Source organism: Akebia trifoliata, chromosome 14 (genome assembly GCF_017979445.1).
Source record: "Akebia trifoliata isolate Shusen 1 chromosome 14, ASM1797944v1, whole genome shotgun sequence".
Lineage (NCBI taxonomy): Eukaryota > Viridiplantae > Streptophyta > Magnoliopsida > Ranunculales > Lardizabalaceae > Akebia > Akebia trifoliata.
This window is the reverse complement of record NC_141388.1, coordinates 9,494,260-9,516,838: the sequence shown is the minus strand read 5'-3', so window position 1 is coordinate 9,516,838 and position 22,579 is coordinate 9,494,260. Positions and strand designations below refer to the sequence as shown.

The 22,579-nt window shown below is 37.6% G+C and overlaps 2 protein-coding genes and 1 pseudogene across 6 annotated transcripts; 2 read left to right on the top strand and 1 right to left on the bottom strand.

Moving 5' to 3' along the window:
- Positions 1-909: 909 nt before the first annotated feature.
- LOC147386099 (putative phosphoribosylformylglycinamidine synthase, chloroplastic/mitochondrial) lies at positions 910-10,305 on the top strand. Its single transcript, XM_086422349.1, is given in 9 exon segments — positions 910-1,051; positions 1,315-1,364; positions 1,487-4,361; positions 4,364-4,483; positions 4,486-5,689; positions 5,796-5,861; positions 5,941-9,417; positions 9,767-10,055; positions 10,221-10,305. Coding segments are annotated over 4 exon segments (4,236 nt in total). The 5' UTR covers positions 910-1,051; positions 1,315-1,322; the 3' UTR covers positions 5,685-5,689; positions 5,796-5,861; positions 5,941-9,417; positions 9,767-10,055; positions 10,221-10,305.
- Positions 10,306-12,559: 2,254 nt separating this feature from the next.
- LOC147386098 (phosphoribosylaminoimidazole carboxylase, chloroplastic-like) lies at positions 12,560-19,893 on the top strand. Of its 5 annotated transcripts, XM_086422350.1 has the most exons (13): positions 12,618-12,674; positions 15,834-15,889; positions 16,209-16,258; positions 16,423-16,496; positions 16,634-16,781; positions 16,929-17,102; positions 17,585-17,672; positions 17,760-17,870; positions 18,063-18,160; positions 18,265-18,382; positions 18,465-18,559; positions 19,212-19,318; positions 19,447-19,893. In XM_086422350.1, exons 3-13 carry the CDS (start codon positions 16,214-16,216, stop codon positions 19,538-19,540), a joined length of 1,152 nt encoding a protein of 383 aa, XP_086278476.1. In that variant the 5' UTR covers positions 12,618-12,674; positions 15,834-15,889; positions 16,209-16,213; the 3' UTR covers positions 19,541-19,893. The 5 variants fall into 5 exon arrangements, with proteins under 5 accessions (XP_086278480.1, XP_086278476.1, XP_086278477.1 ...); XM_086422351.1 differs by lacking the exons at positions 12,618-12,674; positions 15,834-15,889; positions 16,209-16,258 and having other exon boundaries at positions 16,659-16,781; positions 19,447-19,734; XM_086422354.1 differs by lacking the exons at positions 15,834-15,889; positions 16,209-16,258; positions 16,423-16,496; positions 16,634-16,781; positions 16,929-17,102 and having other exon boundaries at positions 12,560-12,674; positions 19,447-19,734.
- Positions 19,894-20,955: 1,062 nt separating this feature from the next.
- Positions 20,956-22,161, bottom strand: LOC147386097 (serine/threonine-protein kinase BLUS1 pseudogene; annotated as a pseudogene).
- Between the last annotated feature and the right edge of the window lie 418 nt (positions 22,162-22,579).

The following is a 22,579-nucleotide window of genomic DNA, read 5'->3' as shown; positions in this document are numbered from 1 at the left end:
CCTAAATATATAACATGAGAGAGGCTAACATCTAGGAGAGAAGAGAGGGTAAGGAAGGAAGGAAGGAGAGCAATTTAAGGGCTTGGTTTTTTCAATACACATGGCTTCAATCCATTGGTTAATGAGCTCAGTAAATCACTATTCCAACTTGAAGCTAACATGTATCTTTCTTTTCCAATTCCAAATATGAAAAAAAGAAAGGTTAAAAATGGGAAGCTTTTAATTTCGGATCAGATTCAAATTTAAAATTATAATAGATTTTTAATCGGATCAACACTCATTTGTTATCAAATGGATCCTAACTCGATCCATTGACAACCCAATAGGTTAGTGGCAGTTAGGGGTGTCCATTCGTTGGATCCTATGAATATTACAACCATAACCACTATATATTTATTGGTTCTGATTTCGATTTTAAAATAAATGAAATCGGAACCGTCAAAAATCACGGATACCCATCGATTTTGGTTTTCAATAATCGAATGAGAAAAATTATTTCAAAATCATTATAAAAAAAAATTCTTATGAAAAATAACATATTATTTGAAAAATAATTTATTCCATTAAATAGATGATTTAATGACTTTTATTTTTTAAAATTAAAATTTATCTCCTTTATAAATAATAAATTTAAAAAAGAAATAATCTATTTTAAATTTAAATATTTAATTTATATGAAATTTGAAGAAATTTATATTATTTATGTTAATTTTAAAATATAAGAAATCATTCAATCTTGTATAATATAAAAATAAATCGGTTCTAGGTATCTATCGGATAGAACCTAATGATCCTGATTTCTATTGGTTTCATTCCGTATTTGACCCGACTCTAATCGGTTTCAAATAAAAGGGGAATCGGAACCAGAGTTTTCGGTTTCGGTTCCGGGTAAATGGATACCCATTGACAACCTGGTGGTGGCAGTGGCAGAAGAAATCTCAGTTGAATTTCGAATTTAGGGTTTTTATTTTTTTTAAACCCTAGACTTCGTAAACACGCAGACCTTCAATCGTTTCCTCGGTGTTAGCCCGAACTTGACAAAAAAATCTCTGTAAGTGTCACTCTCTTTCTCTCTCTCTCTCTCTCTCTCAGAAATCGGATTAATTAAGTCTTTTATTATGTCTTAGAGTTATCTGTGGATCTCCATTAATGGAGAATTGTAGTACCGATCCAAGAAAACATGAGATTGGCTGATTTTATCCGTTTGTGTATGATCGAATTCAAACAATTAGATCCTTACGAGTTACTATCGTTATAAAGTTTGAATTTTTTAGTCGAAATCTCTTTAAAGGTTCAATTTTTTATTTGGTACAGATAAGCTAATGGCTTCTGCAGGGGAGATAACAGCGGTGGAGTTCTTGCAGGTGTGATTAGCTACTGTTTTTTCTTTTTTCTTTTTTTTTTTTTTTAATATCAGAGTAAAATTTTCTGTTGAGTTTTTTTTTTTAATTTTTTAGTTTTTTAATTTTTAATTATTTATATACAGGGTTCAAGGAGGCAAAGTCTGTTTTTGCAAAGAAATTATCGAAAACAGAGGTGTCGTCTGCTTAGGGTTCCCCGAAATAGACAAATCCCATTGGCTGGGATCTCTAATAGAGGCATTGTTTCGAGGGTTATGCTTCCAGTAGTTCCCAAAGCTTTGGTTTCAGGAGGTGTTAGCAGTTCTGTAGATGAAGAATTAATTAAGATTGGAAGTTCAGCTGAGAAGGTTATACATTATTATCGCATCCCATTGGTTCAGGACAGTGCAAGTGCAGAACTTTTGAAGTCGGTCCAAATGAAACTCTCGAACCAGATTGTTGGCTTGAAGACTGAACAATGTTTTAATATTGGGCTTAATTCGGAGTTGTCAAAAGAGAAGCTCGAAGTCCTTAAGTGGCTACTGGGAGAGACGTTCGAGCCTGAGAATTTGGGGACTGATAGTTTCCTTGAGAAGGAAAGTCAGAAAGGTGTTTCTGCTGTTGTAGTTGAGGTTGGGCCCCGTTTGTCTTTTACTACGGCATGGTCTGCTAATGCTGTATCAATTTGCCAAGCGTGTGGACTGACAGAAATCACTCGCCTAGAGAGGTCAAGGCGGTACATGTTGTATCTTCGTTCGAGAAGTGGAGTGTTAAAGGAACAACAAATTAACGAGTTTGCTGCGATGGTTCATGATCGGATGACGGAATGTGTCTATCCCCAAAAGCTCACATCTTTCAAGACGAGTGTGATTCCGGAGGAAGTTCGGTACATCCCAGTTATGGAGAGGGGGCGGGAAGCATTGGAGGAGATTAATCAGAAAATGGGTTTAGCGTTTGATGAACAAGACTTACAATATTACACGAAGCTTTTTAGAGAAGACATCAAGCGGAACCCAACAACTGTGGAACTCTTTGATATTGCACAGTCTAACAGTGAACATAGTAGGCATTGGTTCTTTAACGGGAAAATTGTTTTAGATGGGAAGCCCATGAGTAATACTCTCATGCAAATTGTGAAGAGTACATTGAAGGCCAACCCTAATAACTCTGTGATAGGCTTCAAGGATAACTCAAGTGCAATCAAGGGCTTTGAAGTGAACCAATTGCGCCCGATCCAACCTGGTTTGACATCTCCGTTGAGCACAACTACTCGTGACCTTGATATCTTATTTACAGCAGAGACTCACAATTTTCCATGTGCAGTGGCACCTTACCCAGGTGCTGAGACAGGAGCCGGGGGTCGCATAAGGGACACACATGCTACAGGACGGGGTTCTTTTGTCGTGGCTTCCACAGCTGGTTATTGTGTTGGGAATCTTTACATTGAAGGTTCGTACGCACCATGGGAAGATCCAACATTCAAGTACCCATCAAACTTGGCTTCTCCTCTTCAGATTCTTATTGAGGCAAGCAATGGTGCATCAGATTATGGGAACAAATTTGGAGAACCCTTGATTCAAGGTTATACAAGAACTTTTGGAATGAGACTCCCAAGTGGAGAAAGACGGGAATGGTTGAAGCCAATCATGTTCAGTGGAGGAATTGGGCAGATTGATCACACCCACATAACGAAAGGAGAGCCCGAGATTGGAATGCTAGTTGTGAAGATAGGAGGCCCTGCATATCGGATTGGAATGGGAGGTGGGGCTGCATCAAGCATGGTTAGTGGTCAGAATGATGCGGACCTGGACTTTAATGCTGTACAACGAGGGGATGCGGAGATGGCTCAGAAGTTATATCGTGTCGTCCGAGCTTGTGTTGAGATGGGGGAGAACAACCCAATTATCAGTATTCACGATCAGGGTGCAGGGGGAAACTGTAATGTTGTCAAGGAAATAATCTACCCAAAAGGTGCTGAGATTGATATCCGAGCAATTGTGGTTGGTGACCATACTATGTCAGTTTTAGAGATATGGGGTGCGGAGTACCAGGAACAAGATGCGATATTGGTGAAGCCTGAAAGCCGTCACCTGTTACAATCAATTTGTGAAAGAGAAAGGGTTTACATGGCTGTTATTGGAACTATCAATGGTGAAGGACGGGTTGTGTTAGTAGACAGCTTAGCTGCAAAACATTCTCATTCGAGTGGGCTCCCTCCTCCCCCTCCAGCGGTGGATCTTGAACTAGAGAAGGTTCTTGGAGACATGCCTCAGAAATGCTTTGAATTCACGCGAACAATTCAAGCACGCGAGCCACTTGATATTGCCCCAGGGGTCACATTAATGGATGCTTTAAAAAGGGTACTAAGGCTTCCTTCAGTTTGTTCAAAACGCTTCTTGACGACAAAAGTTGACAGATGTGTAACAGGTCTTGTGGCCCAACAGCAGACAGTTGGGCCCTTGCAACTTACTCTTTCTGATGTTGCAGTCATTGCTCAGACATATACTGAGTTTACCGGGGGTGCGTGTGCTATTGGTGAGCAGCCTATCAAGGGTTTGCTAGATCCAAAAGCCATGGCGAGACTAGCTGTCGGGGAAGCACTTACGAATCTTGTTTGGGCTAAGATTACTTCTCTTTCAGATGTTAAGGCTAGTGGGAATTGGATGTATGCTGCCAAGCTTGATGGGGAAGGAGCAGCAATGTATGATGCTGCTACTGCTCTTTCAGAAGCAATGATCAAGCTTGGTATTGCAATAGATGGGGGGAAGGACAGTCTTTCTATGGCAGCCCATGCATCTGGTGAGGTTGTCAAGGCTCCTGGAAATCTTGTCATCAGTGTATATGCCACTTGCCCAGATATAACATTAACAGTGACCCCTGACTTAAAACTTGGAGATGATGGTGTCCTGCTTCACCTTGATTTGGCTGAAGGAAAGCGGCGGTTAGGCGGGTCTGCTCTTGCTCAGGTTTTTGACCAAGTTGGAGATGTGTGCCCTGATCTTGATGATGTCCCTTATTTAAAAGTGTCTTTGAGGTTGTACAAGAGTTGCTTGCAGACGGATTAATCTCTGCAGGTCATGATATTAGTGATGGTGGGCTGATTGTGTGTGTATTAGAAATGGCGTTCGCTGGGAATTGTGGAGTCCTTTGGACTTGTATTCACATGGGGAAAGTCTCTTCCAAGCACTCTTTGCAGAAGAGCTTGGCCTTGTTCTTGAGGTTAGCAAAACTAACTTAGATAAAGTGAGGGAAAAGCTTAGTGGAGCCAGCATTTATTTTGAGGTCATTGGGCAGGTAACTACATCACCTACAATAGAATTACGGGTTAATGGGGCAACTCAATTGAAAGAGGAAACTTCCCACCTGAGGGACATGTGGGAGGAAACCAGTTTCCAACTTGAGGGGTTCCAGAGATTGGCTTCCTGTGTAGAGTCAGAGAAAGAGGGATTAAAGAGCAGGCACGAACCTTCTTGGGCTTTATCTTTCACTCCCGAATTTACGGACAAGAAATGGTTGGCAGTCCCTTCTAAACCAAAAGTAGCTGTAATTCGAGAGGAAGGCAGCAATGGGGATAGGGAAATGTCAGCTGCATTTTATTCTGCTGGCTTCGAACCTTGGGACGTCACAATGTCAGACCTCCTGAATGGTGTCATCTCTCTTCGTGAGTTCCGTGGGATTGTATTTGTTGGAGGTTTTAGTTATGCCGATGTGCTAGACTCCGCAAAAGGTTGGTCGGCCTCTATCCGGTTCAACGAGCCTCTCCTAACCCAATTCCAAGAATTCTACAACAGGCCTGATACCTTCAGTCTTGGGGTTTGCAATGGATGCCAACTCATGGCTCTGCTAGGATGGGTCCCAGGATCCCAAGTTGGGGGAGTCCTCGGTGTGGGTGGCGACCCATCACAGCCTCGATTTATCCACAATGAGTCTGGCCGGTTTGAATGCCGCTTCACGAGTGTGATGATAGGGGACTCACCTTCTATAATGTTTAAAGGAATGGAAGGTAGTACATTAGGTGTGTGGGCTGCCCATGGTGAGGGGAGAGCATATTTCCCTGATGATAGTGTTCTAGATCGCATCCTTAAGTCAGACTTGGCACCAGTAAGATACTGTGATGATAATGGGAAGATGACCGAGGTTTATCCTTTCAATCAGAATGGGTCCCCATTGGGGGTGGCTGCTATTTGTTCTCCGGATGGGAGGCACTTGGCTATGATGCCTCATCCTGAGCGATGCTTCTTGATGTGGCAGTTCCCATGGTATCCAAAGCACTGGGATGTGGAGAAGAAAGGCCCCAGCCCATGGTTGCGGATGTTTCAAAATGCAAGAGAGTGGTGTTCTTGAGACAGGTTAGCTTTTATTCATTATTCCCTTTTTGATTGATGATATTCCCCACAATTGATGTTTCTCCTTTTTGGTGGGCAAGTTTTCCTAATTTTTGTCTTTCTTCAGAAGTTGAAAGATTAGAAGAGGAGAGGATTTTGTTTTATTGAAGTACCAAAGCTTTCGGTGCTTTCAGAGGTAAGTGAGGGTTCTGTTCTTCTTGTTTTGTCTTGTTTCTTGCAATGGCCATATGTTGATTTGGGTTTTCCATTTGCAGATATTTACACCAGGAACAGTGGAAAATGGGGAATGAAATAATAGTATCTTCCTGTAGTTCTATAATTTATTTTCTTAATTTATGTTCCTCTTGTGGACTGAGTAATTTATTTTTGTTAGAGTCTAAAGTGTTTCGTGACTGTATGGGTGATTTATTAGTGGATTGATCCCTGTTTTCGTTTTCCTTTATTCAGTTATATGGAACCCTTTTCAACTATGAATAATACAAAATACATACATACTTACAACCTGTAGAGGTATTTCAGTGGGTTATTGGTTTTTAATTGCTCGTGTGGCTAGCTATCTCGAGTTGTATCCTTTAGATTTAAGACACGTCTTCATATTCTTTATCGTTGTTTCTCATGCTCAATCTTTTCAATTGACTTTACCATATGAATGAGTGTCTTTTGTTCCATTTCTTATTAGATATTTATGAACTCTTTGCATCCAATGTATTCTGTATGGATTTTTTTTTTTATGATCGCTTCTATAAACGCAGGATCCTCTCTGTACGCTATTAACAGATGGGGCGTTTTGCTTTGGAGACTTTCTTTAATAATGAAAACTGTGACTTAAACCCTAAAACCCAAACAGAACTTGATTTTGTATAATATATGTTACTTTTACAGCATAAGTTGTGTCCTTAAGATATTGTTGTTGTGAGATTCAAAGTTTCACTCAAAAAGTTTTTTTTCCCTTAAAAATAAGAAAAGAAATCAAACCTTATATGATTGCATATGGGATGGATTGATTACACATCCTTTGTCACAAGTCTTTTTTTTTTTTTTAAAGTATAAAATCATTGGAACATGATCCAGTAACCTTAGGTTTTAAGATGTGTTCAGGTATGTCAGCGTGTCGATGCATGCCTATCTATATACACAAGAGGTACTATCTTCTAGGTGCAATATATATATATATATATATATATGACGTGCTAATGTTTAGTGTTGGTAGGATGATACATACTCTCTGTTGATGTTTGACTGTTCTTGATGGACCCTCGTATAAAGAAGAACTGAGTCCCACCATTTTGATGGTAAAATCAAAATCAGAGAATCTGGAACATACCAGTTTCGATTGTTTATAAGGGAAATGTATCAGAGCTATACTGGATCATCTTTGTTGGCTTTTTTGTTGGTTTATGTCCAACTTTAGGACATTGATTCATCTTTGTTGGTTGTAAAAGAGTTTGGATTTTGGTTACTGGGAGTAGTCCTATCCTAATGAGATTGTGATTATTGAGCTTTTAAATTTAGAGAACTACTATTGCTACACCAACTTTTGCTAATGCCACACCATTGGTGGTACTATTGTTCAAGAAAAATCTCAATTCAAACTATGAAGATATAATCGTAAAACAATGGATTGGACTGCCTCTACAATGGATTTCTTAAGGCACACCAAAAGGATGTTAAAAGAACTTCTACTAACATTCCAATTTTTTTACTTGTAACACACCAAATCATATGTGGATGATTTTAATTTCATTAGGATTGGTGTGTTGTGAGTAAAAGTTGGTGTGCCAGTCAAATATCTATGCTTTAACGGTTTGTTTGGATTGAGAGAAGAGAAGGGAAGGGAAGAGAAAATATGCAATTTTCTCTTCCTTTCTCCTATTTAGATTGTTAAGTGGGGAGAGAAGAGAAGAAAAATGGAGGGAAGAGAAGGGAAAAACATCAAATTTTGTTCTCTCCAAAAATGGAGAGACGAGGAGGGAAGAGAAGAGAGCAAAATTTTCTTTCCAAATTTGTCCTCATCATTTTCAAAATTTCCAAAGAAACATGATATTGGCAGGCCAACTATTACTAGTTACACCCCAAGTAAACCAACACAATCAAAGTTCAGAAACCCTAGACATGCTTACGAAGGAGACGAAGATGTAATGTAATGAATCAATTACATTTATGCTTTTGGTTGGATGGGTTTTGGAAGCTTAGGGTTTTCGGACAGGGGTGTCTCTGATAAAGTGTTGAAGCCGCAAATCCTTGACAGCCTAAGAGCTCATCACATATCTCAAGTAAGCACAGGGCTATATCACACGGTTGTCGTCACCAACAGGGGCCTTATCTTTGGGTCTGGAGACAATGAGAGGGGACAACTGGGCCATGATTCATTGAGAGGATGCCTCAAACCAACTCAGATTATGGTTCAGGAAACATTGGATGAAGCAGCCTCTGTGGATGAAAGCAGGTGACCACTTGGTATTCCCCTTTGACACTGAATGTAAGTTTTATTGTATTTTTTAATGAACTTATGCAGTCAGTTTTTACTATCTTGTGCTATTTTTAGAAAATCAGACAGTGAACTAAGAGCAGCTAATTATTGTTGTATTAGCAAACTATGTACCATTTATGAGTTCCTTTGTTCTTGATTTGATTATGTGAGTTGTGAAGACTTTAAATTGAAATTATGAGATTCTTAGTTGAAAAAGTGCTGTATTAATGATGTCTCATCACTGTCTCGATGATTTTACCTAATATTAGTGTTATTTTAGTAGTATATTTCTAGTGTGGCGATGTATTAATATGATACTGGGATGATCTATCATGAGCCCGGGGTTATTGCTGAAAGATTGCCATGGGTACTCTCTTGGCCTGCTGACTCCATGACCTTTTGGCCCACCCTTCGGTGGACCTACACATAAAAAATTTGCTTGATTGATGATTTCTAGCTGTTGGATTTGAATAGTCATTAAGGTTTGAAATCCTAATTCATTTTATACCTGGTTATCATTCATGACAAAAAATGGATAATATGGACATGATTACGTGTTGGTTACACCTGTAGAAAGCGTCATGTTGGATCAAAATCTCCATCTTATGATGATACTTGGGAGATGAACATCTAGTGAATTGATTGTTAGGGAACTAGGGCTTAAAAATGGGTTGGGTTCAGGCCGGATATGAGTATATTCATATCCATATCTGATTTTTTATTCGGATTCATATCTGGATCCATTTTATAACCGACTAGCTATAATCATATCCGAACCATTTTATTTTTACCAAACTCATCCCGACTGAGTTAATTGATGTGGGTCTATCAGATAATTTCGAACTGTTCAAACTCACACACTCTGTATGCATGTTGCATGCTTCTGTAATGTAATGAATCCATGTAGTTTGTGCCTCATAAATTGCCATACACATGATAAAAGCTGCATTTGGGAAATTTGTCTATGATAAAAGGAAGCTAGCTTGCCCATGTACATATTAATAACAATTGCATTTAGGGCATTTCCCATAGTATTGTGCCAGTGTATTACGTTATTTATGTCTTATGTTTGGATTCTATAGGCATACTTGGCAGTGTTGCATGGAGACACATAACCACTTAAATATCATTGTAGCCATTTGAACTCAACCCAACTAACCATTGTGAATATGGTCCTAAGCCACATATCCAAAGAGAAAGCAAGGGTGGGGCGTTGTACATATCCACAAAGTCGAGACGTTCACGTGGATTATTGCTAAAGGTGGAACTCCCTATATTGAAGCTCTTTTTATTAGGTTATATTGAAGCTCTTTTTATTTTCAGATTTTTTTTAGTTTCTCTTTCCATATCATATTCCCAATACGGTCTCAATAATTTATATTCCCTATATGTTCTTGATTAGCATCTCTTGTCTACTTTAACCCGATCCATGTTGAGCTTTAATACAGCTAATGATTGGACCTAGTGATGTTTCTAGAGAAAGACAAGTTATCCCAATTATATTTTATTTGTTCATTTATTTTCCCTTTTACATCCAATTGTCTAATTCGTATATATGCTCTGAGGTGGAATGTTCACTTTGTTCTTGCATCAATGTTGCCTTGCTTTAGGAGTAGGAATGGATGGAAAGTCAAGAACACTAGGAAGCAAGTCAATTGCACCATCCCCACTGGAGCAGAAAGCCAGGCTTAGTCTAGAGCAACAAGTGGTTGGAGCAGAAAGAACAACCAATCTGTCCATACCGTCTTGGAGATTTATAGACCATGATCTAGGAACAAAGTCAAACATGCTCGTGCAGCCAACATCTTGTTCTGTGGAAAGCAATAAGGTTGATATGGAGTCTCAATATGAGAATGGTCTCTTCTCAAGCTCACTGTCAGAAATATTTAGTAAAAAATTGTAAGTTCTCTTTTTTCATATTAATGCCTGCTCAGTTCTCTTTTATTTATTTATCTTTGTAGTCTTCCTTCAGTAGAAAAACCGTATCGATTGTTTTTGGGGTGCTTCCCCATTCTTTTTTATTTTTAACTTGGCCATTTTTATTTAATTTGGTGGTAAATTTAGGTACACTTCAAAGATGCTTTTGACTGCTATTGATGAACGCCATCAAGGAACTTACGATTTCATTTATCTGCCAATTGACTTCAAGGCAAGTGAAGTTTCTCCACTCTTTCTCTCTTTTATCTGCCATTCAAGTGTCCATATATTAGTTTACTGATTAAAGATTGCATAAAATTTTATGTAGAACAAATGCTATGTGGGCTATGGATTCATCAACATGATTAACCCTCTCCATATCATTTCGTTCTACCAGGTACGATCCATTTATAAGTTTTTTGATCGGTACAATACTTTTATAATGTAATAGGAATAAGGTTTCTTGTTTTACTGTTATGGATTTTCTCCCATATGCCTGTGTTCTAGAGGGAGAAAAAAAAAAGAAGAAACACTGAAAGGAAAATTTGTCTTCTTGCAGGCATTCAATGGTAAGAAAAAACAAGAATGGTTATTGGTCGATATTGGCCATCCTTCCTTGCTGATGTGAATGGTTGCAATGCAACGTGTGATTACTGTGGTCCATACGATGGTAACAAATGTGTTTCCAATTGTGGTCAGCCTTCTCAAAGATGGTATGATAAATTTTCTTTCAATTATGTTTTGATTTCGATGTTATAAAATATCTTTGGAAAAATCATTTACCAAGTAAGATTGATGCAAATATTATTAGGTACCATGTGCCGCGTTCTTTTCTTTGTGACGACATGAACACATTGGTTTTGTTCGAGGAGATTGGTGGAAACCCTTCACTAGTGAATTTTCAGACCATTTCAGTTGGTTTGGCGTGCGGTTTTGCTTATGAGAAGGCAGTTGTGAGTCTGTCGATAGTTTATTGATCATCCAACAAGTAATTTCTCTTCTTAATTGTATTCAATTCTTTTATTCTAAATGATTATTATTATAGGACTAGAGTGGAACACTACAGATATAGTTATTTTCAATTTTGCAGGTTTGTATTGGTAAAAGGCCAGTTGGTCGATTGATGTCTCAGAGAAAACTCTTGGATTGACCAATTGCAGCAATATAACTAGGAGGCTAGCAGTGGAGGTTGCCTGTAGGAAGCTTTTTCCCCTTTTTTTAAAATAAAAAATAAAATAATGTAGGCATTTATTTTGGTAGAGTTCCCATTTCAAAATTCTTGTCTTAATTAAGAAAATAGTATCCATGAATTTAATTATCTGTGAATTATGGTAGAGATTTGAGCTTAACAGAAGTTTTCTTTTTTCATTTAATAATAATCTCTCTCTCTCTCTCTCCCCATATGTATGTATGTATGTTGTTGTTTCTGTTAGAGGATTCCCTATTCAAAGAGTTCAATTCAGGATAGAATCAGATTACAAGGTTTCAAGTTTTAGGGAATTAAATAAGAATTCAAGATGAATTGAAATTTTGCGACAACGGTCTTGAAAAAACATATATAAAATTTATTCCACGGCCAGATTGTCTAGAAATGTTATCCCCTTCAGACCTTTAGTATATCTAATCATGTAAAAAATAATAACCTTAATGGACAAGAAATGATTCAATTTCCATAGGTCCTGAATGTTTAGCACATTATTTTGATCAATTACCAACTTGATTTAAGTCATCTATCACAGCTATTGAGAGAAAAGGTAAGTAAATAACATAATAAGAATAAAATGAAGGAAAAATAAAGAAACTATGATATAATGCCTCTACATTTAAGTGAAGGCTAGGCAAAGGGGGTGCATGTGTTACCTTAAGGTCTAGAAACTTTTGCCAACCAAAGGGGAGAGGACATGGTTCGTCTAAGTCCACTTTTATGTTAGCAAGCTCAGGAGTTAGGGCATGGGTTTTCCAAAAGGTTCGAGGGTGGTTGGGTTCTTGGCTCGAACCTGAAGTCACACCACCATTACCATTAGCAAACCACTATCATACAGCTATCTTTGATTATTTTTTTTCTCACTATAGCCTTATGCTCACGCACTTTATGTTTTCCATCTTTAAAGTTCCATTGAATATGAGTGACTTAGGACATGATATTATCATAATTTTCGATTAACAAAAAATATTTGTACCAGTTTTTTGTGAAGTGGTTATCTGGCATTGCAAGGGTTTATTGGTCTCTTCAAATTTCAAATTCAAACACAACACTTAATTTAATGCTCAAATTTACCTATTGAGTTACATCTTCTTTTCTCCTCATTGCAGGACAAATATCTTCAAAAAGTTCATTTTTCTTGGCATGCCATTCCATTGCCTGATTTTATGCAGGTTAGTTAACACTCTCACAGTACCCTAAACACAACATGATTGAGGCTATTCCTGTGTTTTGATTTCTTGAATTCTGGTTAAGGAAGATAGATGATCTCGAAAGCGCAAGGAGAGCAGCGGACTTATTTGGTTATCCTCTTATGATTAAGAGTAAAAGGCTGGCATATGATGGGCGTGGAAATGCTGTTGCCCACAATGAAGAAGAGCTTTCTTCGTCCGTAGCAGGTATGTCCACGGCATGCCAGCTACTTGTTTTGCATATCCTTTGGTATATACTATTATCAAGTTCCACAATGAAGAAGAGCTTTCTTCATCCGTAGTAGGTATGTCCATGGCATGCCAACTAGTTGTTTTGTATGTCCTTCGGTATTACTATTATCAAGTTGAGTTTTAACCCAAATCAATTGTATCTCTTTTGTACTCTTTGGGGTGGTCATCTATATCACACCCCCCTCTTTTTGCTAATTAATAAAATCTTTACTTGGCAAAAACAAAAAAAGAAATTGATATATCGAGTACAAATTATTCTTTGTATCTATGCAGTTTTATGTTGAATTGTATGGATACCTTGACTGGAGCATTTTCTTATTATTTTTTAATATTCTAATCTTGTGTTGGAAAATTATGATCAGAGATCTGTTCACATAGGTATGCTGCCTTTAATGTTTAGTGCATAATTACCAAGATCATAGGGGGTTCGACAATAAGTCGGCAAGGGGAAAATTTAAAATTTTCAAAAAACATATTAAAATTCTAAAAAATAAAATAAATGTATTTCATACATTGGACATTTATTTTAATTTTAATTTTTAAACATCTCTTTTGAGCATAACAACACGCTTTGAATATTTATACATGGATATGATAACATGTTTCCAGACCATTATACATGCTAAAAAGTTGTCAAACCATTGACGTAAAAAATACTTGGAAGTTCATTTTTATAGTTCTTTCCATTCTCATGACTCGTATCGGTGCCAAATGCCTTTTCCCCAATTATGATTTTTTTTAATTAATGGTAATCTGGGGTTAAGGTAGACCCCAACCAGATACAAAATATAACTACATTCTAATGTATGCATGGCCCAGGGCATCCTCCCTGACAACCAATCTCCTGGCCTTCCAAGGGCTGGAGTAGCTCTGGTTATACACATTATGGCAGCCTGTGAGTCAATCATGACATGAGCTTGAAACATTGAAGCATCCATCCCAGGGAAAGATGGGATCTCCCAAACTATTTCTGATGATTTCACCCTCACCTCCACACACACCCCTTAAAGATCCATCAGTGTTAAGGGAAAAATTGACTGAAGGGGGAGGAGACCATCTGACTAGTTGGAAGTTCTTGTGAAACCATGTTATTACTTCAAGCTCCCAAGATTCCACAAAGCGCCTATTAGCTGCTGAATCTTCAACCTTGAGGCTGCTAAATCTGATTGTCCCTGACATCATTTACAATCTATCTTAGGACTTGTTGTGGTGGGTTGTACTTGTTTTGGAAAATATGGTTACAGCTCTCTCCCTACATGATATATGAAAGCACTCCATGCTAGATTTTTGGTAGCAGCAACAACGCTAGATTAAGGCGAGATGGGGTCACTCTATCTCAACACTTTTTTTTCTCTTTCAAAGTAGCGCTTCAGAGAACCATTTATAACCACAAAATACATAGGGAGCAAATGCACATCTGAACCCAGCTGATGAACTTCTCAGGAAATCTGAGCTTTTTTAGAGCATGAAGGATGGCACTTCACTCGACTAAATCATGGGCTTTCCTTAGGTCTACTTTCATTGACTAAATCGTAGGCTTTCCTTAGGTCTACTTTAGCAATACATCTTGGGTGCTTTTTATCTGTATGGAAATTCCTGATTAACTTGTGAGTGAGGAGAATGTTTTCAGCAATGCTTCGCCCAACAATGAAGGTAGATTGGTTGAGACTAATTAGAGGGTTGAGGACCATATTGATCTGTTGGCCACAACTTGGAGATGCATTTGTAAAAAAACATTGCAGTATACATTTCTAGGCTACCAGATCTTGGTTAAGAGTATTGCTCTGGGAGGGCTCTTTGAGTGGCTTCAAGATTGGCCTTTACATTGAGAGCGAACTCTTTATCCTGGCTAAACTTTGGTTTGCTCCAGCTCTTGAGAAGTTGCTTTAATTGTTTTCAGCTTCATTATAACTCTAAACATGGGATTCCCCCTAACTGGAATATCCCAGGCTTACGCACCAAACCCATGAAATCCTTGTCTTCAGCCCAGAAATTAAAGAATTTGAAGGATTTTCTGAGAGGGATTCTTTGAGGCTAAATATCTACAACCATAGGACTGTGATTTGAAATTCCACTTGGCTGGAAATCCACCCTTGAAATGTTAAAATGGCTTGCCCATTCGGGGTTGACAAGGACCCTGTCAAGCTGGGACACTATGGTTCTTCCTTCTTGCTTGTTAGACCGAGTGAATCTGCAACCTATTGCTTTTAGGTCAGAGAGACAAGCCTGGTTGAAACTGTCCTTAGCGTCCTTAATTTGGCTGGAAGGTCTTCTACCCCCAATTTTTCTCCATGATCAAGGATGGTTTTGAGGTCTCCCATGATGATCCATGGTTCTGCTATTAAGCCTAAGATCTTACAAATGCCATCCCAAAGTCTTCTCCTCTCTCCCTTGGGGAAACTACTTTCTTGATGCCCAAAGATCTCACAATTCTTGCATTTTTCAAGGCATCCAGTCATACTCTACAAGCACCTCTGCCCAGTCCCCATCTCCCATATCCGCTGAAATAGTCTTAGGGAGCTCCTCATTAGCTTTGACTTCCACACAAACTCTAGCATATTTCAGTCTGAGCAGCTCTTCTGTTGCATTATCCATGTATAAAGGCTTTCCAACTCCACATGTTATGTGACTCAGCCTTCAACAGTCCAAAACTGATTTGGGAGATTGAAGGGCTTGATGCATACCGGAATAGAGCTAGCTTTCCTTTTGCCCAGCTCAGCTCAATCTTTGGTGATGGTATTGGTGAGAGGCTTGCAGGCTTTGGATGTTCATCTGAGTTCTGAATTTCCTCCCATGGGCTCTTCTCTAAACCCGTTTTTGCTTCCAGGATTTTCTCAAGAACCTACCAGTTATGATCAGGTTCTTTGTCTTGCTTATCTGTCTTCCTCATTTGCCTTCCTAGTCGACCAAATGATTTTATAAAACTTAGTTATTCTATGATATGTTCTTTGTTGCACTTCAAATATGGGACGTCAAGGGTTCAAGTTGTTGATTGCCACTTTGGATTTAATTATGGGTTTATATTTTACTTTGATTGCTACTTCGAATTTAATTTAGGATTTATATGTTCCTTCTTTTCTCTGGGTTGTCATTTTTTTTTTTTTTTTTTTGCAGCACTTGGAGGATACGATCGAGGCTTATATGTGGAGAAGTGGGCACCATTCATAAAGGTTGGTGCCAATATTTGGTATAGAATTTAATCACCATCATATCTTCATTCAAGACCTGCATTTTCTCATAAAATTCTGCTGTACTGAGTATCCCTATCTTGTTATTGTTGTCAAGGTGTGCTATATGATATTGTTTTATTGGGTAAATTGGATTGCACATTATTTGGCAACTTATATGTTAAAGAAAGAACTCTTTATCTTACAGATGAAATATTATTTGGCTCGGATCTATATAGTTTTGGGTGCATAAATAATTGTGTTTCTGGTTAACTGTGTTCTCTTCCCTGCTTGTATGTTACTCTGTTTTCCTTTCCATCAGGGAGAATGTTCCCCATCTTTGTTTTCTTATGGGAAATAATCAATTGTGAGGTATAAAACTGCAAGATTTTGGAAAAAGATGTCACATTGTTCATATAAAATTCTTGTATTAAAGGGGTTCTGATTTCTTTTATTGCAGTTAGATTTATTTAATCGCCAAGTGTGAAATTTAGATCTGTGAGACTGAAGGGATCCCTCTCTATCTTGTGATTTAGGAGCTGGCCGTCATCGTGGCGAGGGGAAGAGACAATTCTATTTCATGTTATCCTGTTGTTGAAACTATTCACAAGTAAGATGTCAGATTCAACTCTTCATTAGGTCTGAACATGGCAATACAGTGGCGTTATATGTCGCTTCATGTTTTTTGAAATTCTAAAAGCCTTGAATTCTATACACTTGTTTTGTTGATCTTTGTTCTTTTTATAGAGATAATATTTGTCACATTGTAAAGGCGCCTGCCGATGTGTCATGGAAGATCAAGAGTCTCGCTACTGATGTTGCACAAAAAGCCGTTAGTTCATTAGAAGGTGCTGGAGTCTTCGCGGTTGAGTTATTTTTGACAAGGGATGGTCAGGTTGGTTTTCTAATAGGGATATCATTGCTGCATCATATGTTAGAAGATGCGTCAGTGGCTTTATGATGATCTTTAGAATATTGCTATCATACAACATTTTGTTGATAAAATTTAATAATTTAATTATTAAATATTTAATTTCCACAGATTTTGCTAAATGAAGTAGCTCCTAGACCTCACAATAGTGGGCATCATACAATTGAATGTTGCGTGACTTCACAATTTGAGCAGCATTTACGAGCCGTTGTTGGTCTTCCGCTTGGTGATCCATCAATGAAAACTCCGGCTGCTATTATGTACAATTTACTGGGTGAAGATGAGGTAGCTTTCTTTTTGTTTGGCTCACAAGTGTTCAGTTTTGATGCATGGATGAACTTTGAGGCTATAATCTTATACAGACTTGATAATGGATTGTTCAATCAAACATTTTGGGAATTTGAAAAAAAGTGAAATATTTTGTGTAGGTTTTCTGTTTTAGAAGTTTGTTCATTTATATTTAAAATACTAAGTTTAAAAAAAAAATGAGAAATGTAAATATGGAATATCAAAGATGGGTTAAAAATTGGAATTCTATTTTTCAGCAATAAAAGAATAAAACTTGACTAACCAATTCATCTACCCAAGTTACGACTGGCGAAGCAAGTGAACACTACGTTGGTCAGAACAGAAAGCATAGATAAGGGCTGTGCTTGTGGATAAATATTGCTCCATCTACAAAGTAAATGTGTGTTGAAACCATTATAATTATAGAAGATAAAATATTAACAAATTGGTGAATTTGATTGGAAATAATATGCTTCTAGGGGGAGCAAGGGTTCTATTTAGCTCATCAAATGATTGGAAGGGCATTGAGTGTTCCTGGAGCTACTGTTCATCGGTACGATAAACCAGGTTAGATTATGTTGAAGTTTCACCCATGATCATAATTATGCTATATCTTTGGCTTGTGATGCTAAGTTGTTGGTAATGATATTGTAGATATGCGAAAACAGCGAAAGATGGGTCATATCACAATTATTGGATCTTCTATGGGAATCATAGAAGCAAAATTGAATTCAATGCTGAGTGAAGAAAAAGAAAGATCTGAAGGTCAGATTGCAAGTTAATTAATTCTTTTTCATTGTGACTTGAGCATCTTTGTTTACTCTTTTTCTGTTCTACATCGGTTTTTGTCCAAAATGGACACAATTAACGCTAATATTTTCCATTTATAGTTTGTTTGCCATTCCAACTCATTTTTTGTTAACTTTTCATATGCCCCCATTCATTTGCTTGATGCAGTCGTTCCCCATGTTGGGATTATAATGGGTTCTGATTCAGATCTTCCAGTCATGAGGGATGCTGCAAGGATTTTGGATACCTTTGGTGTGCCTAATGAGGTAGACCTTCTATTTATGTACGTCGGTTTGGATTTTCAGTCATGGGTTGTTAAACACATTTGATAACCATTCACACCAGACCTTTATATGTCAAAACTTTGCAGGTGAGGATAGTTTCAGCACATCGGACTCCAGAATTGATGTATTCTTACGCTTCTTCTGCTCTGAAGCGAGGCATTCAAGTTATCATTGCTGGTGCTGGTGGAGCAGCCCATTTGCCAGGCTAGTTCAATTTTTTTTAAAGATTATTTACATGTTTATATGCGTGGTTATACATTTCAATGACCTTTTATGTGTGTTTTAGGTATGGTGGCCGCATCAACTCCCTTGCCTGTTATTGGTGTTCCAGTACGTGCTTCTTCACTCGATGGACTTGACTCCCTTTTATCTATAGTCCAGGTATTTTATTTTTATTTTTTATTTTTTATTTGTTTTTCAATTAAGAATATCTTCCTCTTTAAATACTAAATTCTGGGGCACATATTGTTAGAAGTTATCCTTGAAACTTTCTTTGCTTTAGAAATTGGTTTGAGGAAAAAATTATGAAAACCGATCTGCGGAAAATAATTAATAGTACCTTGGCTTCTTTTGTTTGGGTTTGGGCCAGATTACTGAGCAGGACTTCGATAAATATTTGTAAAAAAAAATTGGGATTAATTATCAAAAGATAAAACATATTGCATTTGTTAGTAAGGATCATGTGACATTGCTCCTTTAGTCCAAATCAAGGAATCACTTAAAGACAACCAAATCATGAAAATTATATTCTTAGCCTTTCTTTTTTCCAGATTAAAACCCTTCTACTTCTTCAAATGCACGCCTTACCATCCATCTTTGCTCTTCTTTATTGTGAAATAATTTAATCTAAATCCATGTGCTTTACAGTTTAATCTATTGTGATTTTTCACTTGGTTCACCCCTGTTCTCCTCTTTACTTACTGAGCATTGGCTGTCCATTGACCTTGAAAATTTTCCTTCTATAAATTTTTTTAACATCAATTTGAAATTTTAAGCCCAAAGCGACTTACTGGTCTTTGTTTTAATAATGCAGATGCCAAGAGGCTTTCCCGTAGCGACTGTTGCAATAAATAATGCAACAAATGCAGGTTTATTAGCAGTCAGGATGTTGGGGATATCGGATGCTGATTTACAATCTAGGTTAGTCCCTATTTCTCTCACCCTTCTTGGTCACCCATAACACTGAACTAGTAACACATTATGCCCTATTTGGGCCCAAAAAATTACATATGTAAAATATGTTTCCATTGTTGTTTATATTTTCACAGAATAATCCAGTATCAGGAAGATGTGAAGGACGAGGTCTTGAGAAAGGCAGAGAAACTAGAAAAGGATGGTTGGGAAAGATACTCAAATCCTTGATATCCAACACATTCTGATGGCACGTTCCGCCGTAGGAGGCCCTGTTCTGTGGTACGAAAGTACCACACCCATTAGAGATGGGTGAGCTGCCTTTATGTACAAGGGAAAGATACCCCTGAACCAATCAAGATATAAAGGATATCTTAGAAAAGCAATATAAATGAATTCGTTACTTCCAACATTTTCAATATCAATTTTCTGTATCGTTAAAAAGGCATTTTGGCCACTTAATTTTGCAAAAAAAAAAAAGTCAATATTTTAATTAGTTTAACTTTTATAGAGTGTATTTGGTTAACTTGTACTGATAGATGTAACTATAACTCACTTCATGTGGCCTGTGTTTGTGTAGGAAACTTCATTGAATGAGTTCTTTACCCAACTTTATTCATTAGTACTCTATATTTTTTAGGAGGAAATCATCCCAAAATTTCTTCTAAAGATGTTTCCATTCTTGTTTATTGCAATGTCCTCTCATGCATTTAGGGCTGTTAATAGATTGGGTTCACTTTGGATCTGATTTGATAATTTTTTTTTTAAAAATTATTGGCCTGACAAACAAATTATTCCAACTTATATAAGGCGCCAAATTTATAAATTTAAGCAATTACTGACAAATCCATCATGGCATATTGAACTAGAAGTTTAATAACTGGGAAAATGATTTCCCTTGAAAGATACAATTCTTTGGCAAATGGGGAAAATGTTTTCCCATCCCAACCCTTGAGAAAGTGATTGTATGAGTAATGAAACACTAACTAATGAGATTAGAAATACTAGTAAATGTGGGCATAATTTATTGAATTATATATTTTGTTTACATATAAGATGTATCTCTATGGTATATTTGACCAAAATATGGAGGGGTATGTCTAAATTTGAAGGCATTTCATACTTGGAAAACACTGGTTTAAAAAGCAAGTAACAATTGTTGAATGAAAGATGACCAAATTCTTACTCACTTGTGCCATGGCTGCTCTGATCAATATTACCTGCAATTTTGGTCCTCATGTGCTCCAACTCTATTTCCAAAAGTGAAAATCTTCTCCTCTTGATCCAATTGAAGGCTTAGTTGTACCACCATTTGTTCAAGCTGTTCTTCATGACTCATCTCACCTACATTAACTCCTCCAATTTGATTAATTAGATCCGAAACTAATAGCTTCTCTATTTTCAAACCATCCAAAATCGCTCTAAGTCCGGGAACCAATGGTCCAACTGGTACCATTACTCCTTCCACAGGGGTATTTGTTGGGTTCTCTTCTTGTTCTTCATTCATCTCTATACCCACATCAGTTTCAGCTTCATCGACTCCACTTTGTTCTTCTACTTCAATCTTTTCGATATCCTTCACATCGGTATCTACTTGTATTTCATCCTTGAAACAAATTGGTGGCATTGAGAGATGTGGGTCTGCTTCATTTTTTCTTATTTTCTTCAAAATCATCATGATTGGTGCCTTGGATGACCATCTCTTCACCAAATTGAACTCGCTTGACATTGTCATCTTTCTCATGAGTTAAATTCTGGTACTTATATCCTTCTCTCTCAATTGGGAAAACAGGTTCTAACTTCAATACATCCTTATTGAAATTCCACCCACTTATCCTTCTATTTTTCTCCAAAGGCCCAATCAATGATTCTTCGTCATCGTTGTCATTCATCGTCTTTCTCAGTATGTTTTTCTATAGCGTTCTTCAACAGTGGGTAACCCTCGTAACATGTTCTTGACAAGAAAATCAGAATTCTTGAAAAATGGATGCTTACGTAATTTCTCCGCTGTGGGTTTTTTTGATGGATCAGTAGCAAGACAAGAAGCTACCATGTCTTTGAAATTCTTCAAAAACTTCTTATTTTTATCTTTCCTGGTGTTCTTTGCGTAATCAGAGAAATGCAAACAAAGACTTCTGGGGGGTGGGAGATGAAAAAGAGGAGGTTGACCATGAGCGAGTTCTAATGCTATAATCCCGAAGGGCCATACGTCAGCTTTGAAACTATACCAAATATGAGAATGCATGACCTCGGGTGCCATCCAATAAGGCGTCCCTGCAACATCATTGAACATCAAATGCGATGATGAAAATCACGAATGCATAGATGGTTTGGGTTCATAAATTGAAGTGGAGATACTGAAATCAGCACGTTTTAACACCCATTTGAGTCAACAAGAATGTTACCGGCCTTGATATCATGATGAGGATGTCCTTGATCATGGAGATATAACAAAGCATTTAAAGTTTCTTTGGGAACAACAGCAATGGAGGACTCATTTAAGCCATCTGGGAAAGAAGAAGAGATGATGGAGTGGAGAGAACCAGCACACATGAAGAGCATCACAACCTAAAGATGATAGTCAACTGTGAAAGAACAATGGGCTTTAAGGATGTTGGGATGTGAGAGAAGGGTTATGGCCTTTGTTTCTTATTTTAGTCATCGAGATTGGCTCGTGAATGTTCGAGATTAATGGCTTTGATCACTACTACGGATGAGTTCATAGGGAGGCAAGTGGCCTTGTAAATGGTGCCACTAACACCATTGCTGATTTCTTGGAGGATCTTGTATGATTTTGGGTCAAGTGGGTATGAGAATGTTTTAGGAGTTTCTTCCTGGTCTTGTTGAGCCATGGAATCAAAGATGGATTGAGAGAGAATTTATTTGGTTTCTAAGAGATTATGTAGAACTTAAAAGAGCTTTAGGTAATGGGTTTCTTGGGATTTCTTGGTCACAAGAAATGAAAGAAAGAGAGAGTAGGCATTAAAGTTGATGGATTTAATCGGTTGTGAAGAGGTGATTAAATGCTTGTATAAATGCAAAATCGAGCAACCAGAGAGACCAACATATTTTCACCTCCACTCTATCGATCCGGCTCTAATTCTATAGAAACCACAAATAATTCAACCTGCATCACAAGTCATCGCTTGCGCGACTCAACTCTGATGATAGATGATCACCACGAGTACTTATGCATCTTAATCTATTAAAGGAACCCACAATAAAAACCCCATGATCTGAAGATGGAAATAGATTATAAATCTGTCCGGC

Coding starts and splice junctions, on each gene's coding strand:
- LOC147386098 (XM_086422350.1), top strand. CDS start 16,214: ATGTTCCCCATCTTTGTTTTCTTATGGGAAATAATCAATTGTGAG. Junction 16,497..16,633: donor GTTGTTGAAACTATTCACAA/GTAAGATGTCAG, acceptor TTCTTTTTATAG/AGATAATATTTGTCACATTG. Junction 18,161..18,264: donor CCTTTGGTGTGCCTAATGAG/GTAGACCTTCTA, acceptor AAAACTTTGCAG/GTGAGGATAGTTTCAGCACA.